This window comes from Cololabis saira, chromosome 17, assembly GCF_033807715.1.
Source record: "Cololabis saira isolate AMF1-May2022 chromosome 17, fColSai1.1, whole genome shotgun sequence".
In the NCBI taxonomy this organism is placed as follows: domain Eukaryota; kingdom Metazoa; phylum Chordata; class Actinopteri; order Beloniformes; family Belonidae; genus Cololabis; species Cololabis saira.
In genome coordinates, this window is record NC_084603.1 from 39,260,127 (window position 1) to 39,272,640 (window position 12,514).

Here is a 12,514-nt window from a genome sequence, read left to right on the forward strand (position 1 = left end):
CCAATCTGGGTTAAGGGGGCTGACACCACCTCCACCTTTAAAACTAAACTTAAAACATTTCTGTTTAGTAAAGCCTATAGTTAGTGTTTAGTAAACCTCTAGCTGGTGTTGGTAAATCTCTAGGTAGTGTAAACTTTAGTGTGTCAGAGTCGCTCCTGTAGTTTCTTGTGCTGGCTCCCCCTTCTCCTCCCTTTTCTCTCTTTTGTCCATGTTGCAGCATCCTTTGCCGGACACCGGAACCTGCAGGTGGTCGTGGGTGGCTTGTAGCTTGCATTACGGAGCACAAGTCTTTCCCCGACCCTGCACCCCAACCTGGGACATTGGGCCGGAGCTTCGGGAGCTGCGTGCTGGCCTGCGGTCCCCACCCCTGGTCATCCCGTTGCTGGCCCCCCCTTCTCCTCCCTTTTCTCTCTTTTGTCCTGCAGGTGGTCGTGGGTGGCTTGTAGCTTGCATTACGGAGCACAAGTCTTTTCCTGACCCTGCACCCCAACCTGGGACTTGCTGATTGGGCCGGAGCTTCGGGAGCTGCGTGCTGGCCTGCGGTCCCCACCCCCGGTCATCCCGTTGCTGCTTCCACCTGCCTGCTGTGCTGTTGCCGTCCCTGACCCACCAGTCTGGCCCTCGGCAGGAGGGTCCCCCCTGATGAGCCTGGTCCTGCTCAAGGTTTCTTCCCTCCTAAAGGGGAGTTTTTCCTTGCCACTGTTTGGCTTAAGGTTTTTCTCCCACCAGGGGAGTTTTTACCTGCCATTGTTTATGTAATAACTGCTCGGGGGTCATGTTCTGGGTATGGGTCTCTGTAAAGCGTCTAGAGACAACTCTGTTGTATTAGACGCTATATAAATAAAACTGAATTGAATTGAATTGAATATTCAAATTAATCTTCTTGAGGGAGGAGACAGGACAAGATTTCTGGACTTGGGATGAAACCAACGCGGTCTTCGTACATGAGGCCCCTTGGCTCCATTAAGCAACCTTTCACTACTCATCTGGTTCTGGCGTGACTTAGTGGTGGTAGACATTATCACAGATACCATCTAATCCTTGCAAAAATGTGGTAATTGTATTTTTAAACTTCTGGGTTGTTTTGAATTTCTTGTTTTCTTCATTATTAAAGCCTGTGTTTTCTTCGTTGTGGTAACACTTGTGTCTTGTTAAACAAGTCTTCCTTTTCTTCCACCTGTGTCATTAGCATGTATATACATATACATATATACACACACACGTATATACACACATATATATATATATATATATATATATATATATATATATATATAAATAATACATGTGTATGTATATGTATATATATATATATATACACACATATATATATATATAAATATATATATATATATATACATATACATACGGCAGTAATAGTAGTAGTATCCGTGTCTCCATAGTTCATGTCTTCTTTCCTTGTTCTGTCTTCGTAACCCCGGTATTCAAACACGCCAGCTATCAACCAATTCTTATGTTACAAACTCTGAAAAACTCCAAGGGGGAGTGAATATGATGAAAAGGAACCATGTGCAAGCTTTTGCATCATGATGTCTGTCAAAGTGCAATGGTAAATAGCAGAAGATGTGTTAAAACAGAATAGAGAAGACACGGATGGAAACCAGGACCAAAGATATACCGAATCTGCATGCTGGCTATGAAGCTACACTGTGGCTCTGCTGAGGGACGCAGCCAGAGCACAGGCACTCCTGTAAATAAAATAATAAACTCATAAAAGTCAATCAAGCACCCTGGTTGGACTGAGAACACACGTCAGAACACACATCCTCAGCAAAACAGGTTCTGGGTACTTCCTGGTTACTTCCTGGTTACCACAGTTATCAGAGACTGTGTCCAAAAACAAATGAAAAAACAAACAAAAAAGATTTTCACAGGCATTTCTGTTCGTCTCTGTCCCAAAATACTGTTCTCACGTGCGTAGTATCTGCAGCAATCATCGCAGGGCCCAGAGCAGCAACAGGCCGACTGCAGACAAGGAACACCCACTTCATTCCAACATGTTTTTAAACACACACATCCACCCCCCTCTTGATCTTCACCAGCACCAGTACCAACGCCAGTACCAGCACTATTGTTACAGAGTCAGCAGGTCCAGGCCCCTTTATCACTGTTCCATCGAGTATTTAAACGTACTGTATCACAGGATGGCCTGAAAACCACACAGAGAAAAAACACTCCAAACAATTATCAGACCCTGCCCACTTTTCATGCTGAAAGTTCTGCATCGTCCCTGTCATCGTATGTTAGCAGCTACACTGCAAAAACTCACAATCTTAACAAGAATATTTGTCTTATTTCTATTTAAAATGTCTAATTTTTAGTCAAAAAAATCTCATTACACTTAAAACAAGACTCATCACTGGAAAAAACAACAATTTTCACCTGTTTCAAGTAGATTTTCACTTGAAATAAGTAGAAAAATCTGCCAGTGGAACAAGATTTTTTTGCTTGTAATGAGAAGATAAATCTTGTTCCATTGGCAGATTTTTCTACTTATTTCAAGTGAAAATTTACTTGAAACAGGTGAAAATTGTCAAATAACAAGTCATTTTTCTGGTAATGACTCTTGTTTTAAGTGTAATGAGATTTTTTGACTAAAAATGAGACATTTTAACTAGAAATAAGAGAAATATTCCTGGTAAGATTTGGAGTTTTTGCAGTGTAGAGGCGCTACAGAGCCACTAAAGCCTGCAACTAGACTGAAAGGCTGTCATTGAGTACAGAGACAAACATACCAGTACTCTGGAGGATTCTCCAAACATGTCCGGACATTTGTGGGTACTTGTGGGAAAATAAATTAGATCTACTGACACACTGGATGTAAAAGGCAAATGGGAACTGGAGGCCAATGTTATAATTGTGGATGATGAGTGGGAGAGATCCTGGGTGTCCTGGCACAGGAGCCTGAGCAGCCCAACTTAGAGAGAATCCAGTTGGAAGGTGAGGAGGAGATATTTGAAAACTCCTTTAGTGATAGCTCAGTATGACAAGAACATGTACAGGACTGTCTCAGAAAATTTGAATATTGTGATAAAGTCCTTTATTTTCTGTAATGCAAAAATGTCATACACTCTGGATTCATTACAAATCAACTGAAATATTACAAGCCTTTTATTATTTTAATATTGCTGATCATGGCTTACAGCTTAAGAAAACTCAAATATCCTATCTCAAAAAATTTGAATATTCTGGGAATCTTAATCTTAAACTGTAAGCCATAATCAGCAATATTAAAATAATAAAAGGCTTGTAATATTTCAGTTGATTTGTAATGAATCCAAAATGTATGACATTTTTGTTTTTTTAAATTGCATTACAGAAAATAAAGAACTTTATCACAATATTCTAATTTTCTGAGACAGTCCTGTATAAGCGTTTGTAGTGACTTTGAGAGTGAGTTTAAGAGTGAGATTGTATTTACCGCAGACTTTTGCTGGTTCTGCGTGCCCGTGTGTGTGTGTGTGTGTGTGTGTGTGTGTGTGTGTGTGTGTGTGTGTGTGTGTGTGTGTGTGTGTGTGTGTGTGTGTGTGTGTGTGTGTGTGTGTGTGTGTGTGTGTGTGTGTGTGTGTGTGTGTGTGTGTGTGTGTTGAAGAGATTTGCCGTTAGACATTGTGTTATCCTGTATTGAAAAAATGTGATGTTTCAGAAATCTATGTTTGGAAAAAATACAATACAGAACTGGATGCTGAATGACAAGCATCGTGTCTGTGAGTCTGTTTCACATTCCCCCTTTACAGGAGTATAACACCAACCCTTAGAAGATACCACTTCACCTTATCCTGTGTCTACTTATTTTTGCTTTATTTCATTTGGTCTACTTGGTCATTGTATATGTCTGACCCACTGTGTGAAATTCTCTGTCAAGGAACTTGTTTTAATAAATGTTCAAAAAAAAAAACTAATGATGTGATGGAGCTCATGGGTTTGGGTGTCTCCTGCCACTTCCCAGATCCCAGTCTGTTGCTCTGAATCAGTCACGTTTGCGGTTCTGTGCATCACTTATCTAGATCAGAACGGATTAATCCATCTGTTTTCATCATCTTTTATCATGTTAGGTGATTTTTTTTTTTTTAATTCCTAAATCATGTATAGTGTTTTGTTTTGAAACTTTGCACGGTAAATCTTCCCACAGATGTATTTGTTCAGGACTATTATCCTGTTAATAATAATAATGTTGCTGTCTTGGTGACGGATGGGACACAGTTCTAGCAGGTGAAGTTGTTTCTTACCAGCCAAACCCAGCAGGCTGACGGCCAGAATCCTCCCAAGGTCATGCAGAACCTTCCGGGCCGTAGCCTTCAGATGTTCAGCAAGCTGCTTTGCTCTGGCTGCTGTAGACATTTCATCTGAGTCACCGGGCAATGTCTCCTCCTCTTCATCTTCATCAGCTAATGTCTCCTCCTCTTCATCTTCATCAGCTAATGACCCCTCATCCTCCTCATTCTCCTCGTCCTCCTCGTCATCCGATGTTCCGTCTGCAGGACTGTTTCCTATCTAAGTTTGAAAGGATTGAAATAGAAGTTAGAGGAAGTAAAGGACAGCTATGTGACTGTTTTCATCTTCAGACAGACCCAACTAGGGGTCTAACGTGCCGAGTAGATACTTTTCTGTATCTATTCTGCTGAGGTTCTAAGCTGCTGAGTCGGCTGTATCTGACATCATCACACTACAGGCCACCGATTGGTCGGGGGGTTGGAGTCAGACGTCTGAGTCCGGAGGAGGAAATCAGAGAAAGAGACTCTGACGGCGGCTGTGAGAACGTCGAACTGAGCGCAACATATTTGCAAATAAAGAACTTGAACGTGAACTTGTTCATTCTGCAGATCACCAACTGGAATTTGAACTGTTCAGATTATGTGAGTTTCAGCTTCACTGTTTAGGTCCAATTATTAGGGAATACATTTCACCAGCGGGCGGCGCACATTTAAAATACTCGAGACGACGACGTCACACTACATTACCCACAATGCAGTGCACACTAGCATAACAACGGGCACTATCTCCATGGCAACGGCGGCCCGAGCCCGGTGCATCTTTACATGACCAGAGAAGAGAGAGACGATGCAGACGCAGCGTCAGCGAGACGTCAGATGATGATCCTTATCATTATCTGCAGGAATTTTACACATCATCTCCCAAAGAGTCAGACGGTAAAAATCTAACATTTTTGTGCAAATTATGTCCACCTGCGCTGAGAAAACAAGTCTGAGCGTCTCCGTCAACTTCACATTGTAAACGTCACGTGGAGTTAAATCATCTGTCCAGTGTGAGAAAATATCTGCAAGTCCTTGACAATCAAACAAAGTGATCAGGAAAGACCAAGAAGACCCAACAGCCCCAAACGACCCCAGTCATTATTATTATTATTATTATTATTATTATTATTATTATTATTATTATTATTAGTCTCACTGCTGCTCCTTCAGGGGGTTGCTTTACCAGCAACAGGTAGAAACACTGATAATGGACTACATTGTTGGAGATTTACAGCCTCTAGAACAAAACATGATTGTACAGTGAACAGTTTTAGGATAGGGTGGTGTTTCATTCGTATTTCTCACCTAAAAATATTGAAATGAACTGAATTTGAACTAGTTCAAAGTGAAAATGGTGAACTATGAACATGAACTATTCATTTTTAAACTATGTGAACTTTGAACTAGTTTATGAGAAGTATGTACTTGCACAACACTGGAGGAAATAAATCAGATATGAATGTGATACTTTTATTTGTGTCTGAGATTGAAGCAGGGAAATGGGATTTTCCGGTGATTAAGACGTCCCTGAAAATGCTACGGTGGTGAGTGACATAAACACAGGTGTGCAGGCTCTCCTCTTTCTTCTCTGCCTATTTTTATTGTATTCATACCGGACATACCTCACAACTTCATTTCCCTTCAGGGATGAATAAAGTTATCTATCTATTTATCTAAAACAAATATGAATACAGGCAATACATTGTCATTAGCCATCAAACATATGTTCTCCTTTTTGGTCTTGTAAAACACAAACTTACTGATGTAATGTTGGCAGCAACCACCATTTCTCTGTTCCTGACCAGTCTGCTGCAGAGGATGATGGTTACCATGGATACCACACACACGCCTACGTCAGGACACAACAGGCGGAGCATGTTCCACGGATCATCCAAAGGTAGCCTACAAAACATGTGAACACGCGTTAAGTCCCCAACAAAGAAACACTTGAATTTTCATGTACCGTTCTGTCTCTTCATTAGCCACTCCTCTGTGGCCACTCGGCTCCAGAGACTTACACCCTGGACAATATTATATCATTGTTTTCTTAATTTGCTATTTAGCTGACACAGATGGATGTCTTTCAAACCACTACCAAAAAGCTACACTTCAATAACATGGTACATAACCGAATAAGCAAATGTACTGTGGCATACCTGTAGGGTTAGAGGAAATGACCGGGAGGATAACTTTAATATCAATAGAAACGAATCAGTTCAATAAAAGTCCAAAGATTATGCTGGCTCTGAACTACAGTGTTTTAAGCTTAATATACAAGAATCATAAACATAAAAAAGATACCAGAAAACAAATATGTATGGACCATTTAATGAGTTCAGCCTGGACTCTAAACCACGTCTCAACTTATTTAGCTGTTCCTTATGTGTAGTTTAGCCATCAGAATTCATCCCAAGTGTTGTTTTATTATCTTTTAACACTTGTGTAAATAATAGAATAAAATACAACTTTATTGTCATTGTCACCAGGTACAACAAAATTAAAAGTCTTCTCCAGTCAGTGCATCATATATAAAATAAAATAAATAAAAAATAAATAAAATGAAATAAAAACAAATAAAAAAAAATAAATATATATATATCTAGACCATACTGTATATCTTCACCCCTCCACATATACATGAACTCACGGACATTACAAGAACTTTCATCAACATACAATCATTTTTGTTATTGCACATTAGCTCCTGTTTTTGTTGAGTGGTTATTTCTGTTGGTAAAAGCTGTTTGAGTCTGTTTTTCCTTGTTTTCATGAGTCTGTATCGTTTCCCAGATGGCAGCAGTTGGCAGCTGGCAAACAGTGAGTGTCCGGGGTGTGGTGTCTTATATATATATATATATATATATATATATATATATATATATATATATATATATATATATATATCTGTATCTGTATCTGTATCAGGTATGGAATAACAGCTACTTTGAGACTGATTTTGCTGTTTAGTTATTATTTTCCTGAAAAGTCAGGTGGTGCCCCGTTTTGATTAATTCATTTTGATAAGTAATAAACTTTATTAATTATTAATAACTATCGTAAGATAACTCTTAAATAACTGAACCAGCTCCCCCTTTGTGGCAGAACACCATCAACACCACCTTGCTACTGAAGAAAGCCCAGACACGCCTTCCCTCCCTGTGGAGGACGGGGAGAGCTGCCCCCCCCAGAGGGTGGTGAGGACTGCAGCAAAGATCATCAGATCACGCCAACCAGCCATTCAGGACTTATACACTTCACACGGTTCCAAGAGAGCCATCAACATCATCCAGGACACATGTGGCGCTTTTCCACTAGTACCTACTCGGCTTGGCGCTTTCCCACCAGGGGTCTAACGTGCCGAGTAGATACTTTTCTGTAACTATTCTGCCGAGGTTCTAAGCTGCTGAGTCGGCTGTATCTGACATCATCACACTACAGACCACCGATTGGTCGGGGGGTTGGAGTCAGACGTCTGAGTCAGGAGGAGGAAATCAGAGAAAGAGACTCTGACGGATTCTGGTTCATTTTATTCAACCAGAAATGGCAGCAAAAGTCTGTTTCATGATCCAACTCTGAGGTGCAGATGTTCATAAACCTGGTGCTGAGGAGAGAATTAAAAAGGGATCTAGACGGAGATAAGGAACGACCAGATCCACCAGGAGCTCTGTCTCTTCATAGCTGCTCACGGCTCCAGCTGACTTTTCAGCAGCACCGAGACAAACTAACAAAAAAAAAAAGCGTAGCCACTTGACATTTCTCTCACTCTCATTTTTTAACTTGATATCAAACACAAGCCACAGATCCAGCAGCACATCTATCATCTCCTCCAGGTTCTACATCTTTAGTGTTGTTGTCTTCTTCGTTTAGATACACAATCAAATACGTCACAGCAGCTTCACTCCAACCTCATACTTCTGCTCCAGGTGCTGAATTGTAGTGGAAAAGAAACCAGGCCAAGTTGAGTTCAGCTGAGCCGAGCTGAGTTGAGTAGAGCCGAGTAGTTACTAATGGAAAAGCGCCAAAACTGTCTTTTCCTCCTACCATAGGGAAAGCGTTACCGCAGCATGCAGTGCCATACAGACTGAGAAATAGTTTCTTTCCACAAGCCATTAGGCTTATCAACACATTGAACAACATCCAACAACATGTTACTTTGCACTTTTGCACCTTACATATTTGCAGCATGTATGTATGCTCGTCGTTAGCCTCTCCAATTTTAACCCACGTCCACCACAATAGATGATCCAATGAGTTGCTGCATTCGACACTAAAATGACCCGCCCAGTAAAGTGAGGAGTCACATTCTCATTCGTCAATGCCGGCCAGTCAGTTATCGGTGTAGGCTTATCAGTTATCAGATGAGTGGCAGGCTTCAGATTGGTGCACAATAGTCCGTATTTTGGCTGTTCTTCCACGCTATAAAATCCAGGATTTTTCAATATGCAACAGAGGAATTATCACTTGATTCCTGAGTATTGCTGAGTATTACCCGCCAGCTGGATGTCACATTACTTCTGCATTCCCCTCTGTCATGTTTTAACAACCGGGAGCAGTCCAACCTCTGACTCACAGAAGAGAAGAGGGATCAGCTCCAGCTCTGTGACTGAGCTGCAGATGAGGGACATATCAACATGTTTTTTACTCAGTTTAGTGTGTGTGGTAGTGTTAGCGCTTACGTTAGTTTGCTCCGTCATACACTAACAACCTAATAACATCGGTAAATTAGGTAAATCTGTGTCATTATTTACATGGAAACACATGGAGACTGTAAGGATTCATGCCTGGCATAAGAAGGGATGGAGTTAAGTGTCTGACTCAGGCCTAAACCAGTTGTTATGAACAGACATGGTACAGACATGGTTAACAAGGGGCTGTTGTTCTATTGTACTTTCAGAAACAGTGACTACGTTTACATTCAGTCAAAATTGGGGTTAAGGTCAATATTCCGGTTACTGAAACATTGGGAATAATTGTTTCCATGCGTGAGCAAACAGGGTTATCCCTGTATTTGGGATATCTGGATCAAACCAGCGACGCACAGAGAACGTCATAACGCAATTCCCGTCATTTCCACTTCTTCTTCCTGTATCCAAATTCAAAACAACAACAATAACAGCAGCACGACGGATAATGAACAGTCCAGTAGAAGTGGTTTTGTTTCTCGGCCCTGTATGTATGTAGTTCGCCTTTTCCAGCGTCTTCCAGCAGAGCTTGATCTGGTCTGGCGTTCCTACAAATGCTGCTTCGGACAACTTTTTTCTCACCTTCTTGTAAATCTGTCTATCCCGGTACTTTCTACCGTCTACAAATGCAGAAATGTTCATATCCTTCATTACATTTATGAAGTGATTAGTCTCCTGGTCTTGCGTTTCTCTGTGTTTATAAGAACTTCCTGGACTCAAAAGACCAAGATTCCATGTGCAGAAAACAAATTCCTGTTCCTTTTGATGGGGAAATCCTGTTAGGCGTTTTCATGACCAAATATTCGGGTTTTAAAAGGAGTAACCCGGGGCTCATCCATCCATCCATCCATCCATCCATACATATTCGGGTTTTTAAAAACCGGAATATGAGCAAATTCGGGTTATTCAAAGGGGTTATTGGTGTTAACATGGCCGTGCCCAACCGGGTTATTGCTAATATTCCGGTTGAAAAGGGTCATTGACTGTATGGAAACGTAGTCACTGCCTTCTTCTTCTTATTCTCCTTCTTTTTCTCTGGACAATAGATCTTTTAAAATGGTCTGAAGTCAAATGCAAAACTGTTCTATGATCACATAATTCAAAATGTGAAACTGTATTTGAAAACCATGGAAGTAGCGTCATGCAGACCATCCAGCTTGTTGTCAGTGCGTAGTTTAAAAGTCTGCATCTCTTATGGTTGGGGGGGGTTGTGTTGTGTAATGACGTGCAGCATCTGGAAAGACTCCATCAATGCATCAAGTGTCTATTTATATACAGGTGGGTACAAGTTTTTTTTTTTCACACTTCTATAAATACAATAATGCATCATACCACACACTCTCCAGTTTTACCCAACTAAGACCTCCAACCATACATACCTGGACAGTCCCACATGTCTGGTTATGGTATCCCACTGTGAACAGTTTTCTCCTAGGGCAATGTTGAAGGGAGGATAGGTGTAGAGTACCGTCTGGAAACACACATGAGCCAGGACAAAGAGCAGACTGGTGCAGAATACTGCTCTGATAAAGTGACCCGTGGAAGCTGACAAAGGAAGAGACAATGTACACAAGAAATGCAGTTAAACGGAAAGTCACAATTTTATTCTACTCAATTCAATAATCATTTATTAATCCCTGACAGGAAGTGATCATAATAAACACATCGTGAATACCTCAGGTGTGGAATAAACCACATACATAATTTATAACATGGGACGGGCTGGTGTGTCAGAGATGTAACGTGACTTTGAAGCGAAGCTTCAGGTAAGGTAGTATCAGTATCCCAGACAATCTTACCTCTAACTGTATACTTGTTTGGACAGAAGAACCACGGCAGACACAGCAGGTAGAGGAGGTAAACCACCGACAGCAGGTTGAAGCGGAAAAGACAGGCTGAAAAGACAAAAAACATTATTGTCAACTTGCCACTTATATATGAGGCTATTTAAACCCACGTACATCTAGTTTCCCCCAGCAGGTATCCTAGATGATCTAAGCATACGCACACAAAACTAAAGCACATGGAAGGGACATTTGATGTCATTCAGAAAGGAAGGACTTCAGTTAAGGCAGTAGTTCTCAGTTGCAGTCCTCGTCCCCCTGTCCTGCATGTTTTAGATGTTTCCCATCTGCTGTTGTAATAGACGCTATATAAATAAAATTGAATTGAAATGAATTGAACCTGAACCAGAACACCTGAGAGGTCTCTGTGGTTGCTTTGGCAGCAACAATTCCCTGATGTATTTTGGACCTAAACCATTCAGTGATTTATAAACAGAAGTATTTGAAAGTCTATTCTCTGAGGTACAGGAAGCCTTGTAAAGATCACTGGTTTCCCTCGTCTCGTCAGACCCCCAACCAGCTGAGACGGTCGTTCACTTCTGTGAGACGGTCGTCCACTTCTGTGAGACGGTCGTCCACTTCTGTGAGACGGTCGTCCACTTCTGTGAAACGGCTTCAGCTGCAGTTGTCTTTCTGTCTAATGTCTCCACTCCTTTCTTGTTTTGGACAGGGTTTTTGTTCAATCAAACCAAAGCGAAGATGCGATCCAGTGGGTACTTCAGCTAGGACAGTTTTATAAATTGGTATTACACGATTGGGACCTGGATTGAATTGGACTGTAAATGGGCTAGAACCAAGTGGGTTTAATTGGTCTTCACTGAGTATGTTTGTGTAAAATGTTGTGAGGTTATTTTTGTTGTGAACTGATGCTACACAAACAAACTGAATAAAATTTGATTGAATTTGAATCGGACAAAACCATTTCCCTTTTTTTGTGGTGTGTTAAAAAACGGGGAAGACTGAGTCTGCCGTCAGGAACATGTCTCATTCTGCAGGGAGATGACTCAATGTCTGAATCACTTCCTGCTGGTAACTTTCCTGTTCTCATGTCTGTCAGGACCAACGAGCAGAGCCGTGGGAATGAAGGTTTGTCTCCTACTGTCAGCTGTTCTCCTCAGAACCCTTAAAACCAAAAGCCCATCATCCTAAACAGGGACACATAACTGAGCATGTACACGGGGGTCAAAGCAATGACTGACTACGTTTACATGCATCAATAACCCTTTTATAACCGGAATATTAGCAATAACCCGGTTGCGTAAACACCAACAACCCTTTTGAATAGGGGTGTAATGATACACTAATCTCACGATACGGTACGATACACGATACTGAGGTCATGATAACGATACGATATTATAGCAGTATTTTTTTAACAACCTTGAATGAGGAACATATGACTGGAAAAAATTGTCTTTTATTTGAAAGACACAAAATACAAAACAATACTGTGCGTTTGCCCTATTGTTCCAGTTTGTAATGCTTTATAACTGTTTAAGTTTTAAAGAGAAAGCCAGGCCAACCATTTTCCACAAACTGAACTAAATGTCAGGTTTGCATTATGCATCTTCAGTTTCATACAAGTACAAATATTTTGCCACAAACTGAATAGTTTCTCTCATGTATGATTTGACTTTTTTCTTTTCCAGAAATTTTACAACTAAAATTAAATAAATAAATAAAAGTAAATACATACACTTTTACATCATAA

At 40.8% G+C, this 12,514-nt stretch overlaps 1 protein-coding gene across 2 annotated transcripts in view; it reads right to left on the reverse strand.

The window, feature by feature from the left end:
- Positions 1-12,514, reverse strand: part of piezo1 (piezo type mechanosensitive ion channel component 1 (Er blood group)) — a 119,280-nt gene that overhangs the window by 73,515 nt on the left and 33,251 nt on the right. For both annotated transcript variants that reach the window (XM_061746189.1, XM_061746188.1), the window contains exons 2-5: positions 10,759-10,854; positions 10,339-10,504; positions 6,038-6,179; positions 4,251-4,515 (exon numbers count right to left, since the gene is read on the reverse strand). In XM_061746189.1, the coding sequence (XP_061602173.1) occupies positions 4,251-4,515; positions 6,038-6,179; positions 10,339-10,504; positions 10,759-10,854 (669 nt within the window). The remainder of the gene's footprint in view (positions 1-4,250; positions 4,516-6,037; positions 6,180-10,338; positions 10,505-10,758; positions 10,855-12,514) is intronic.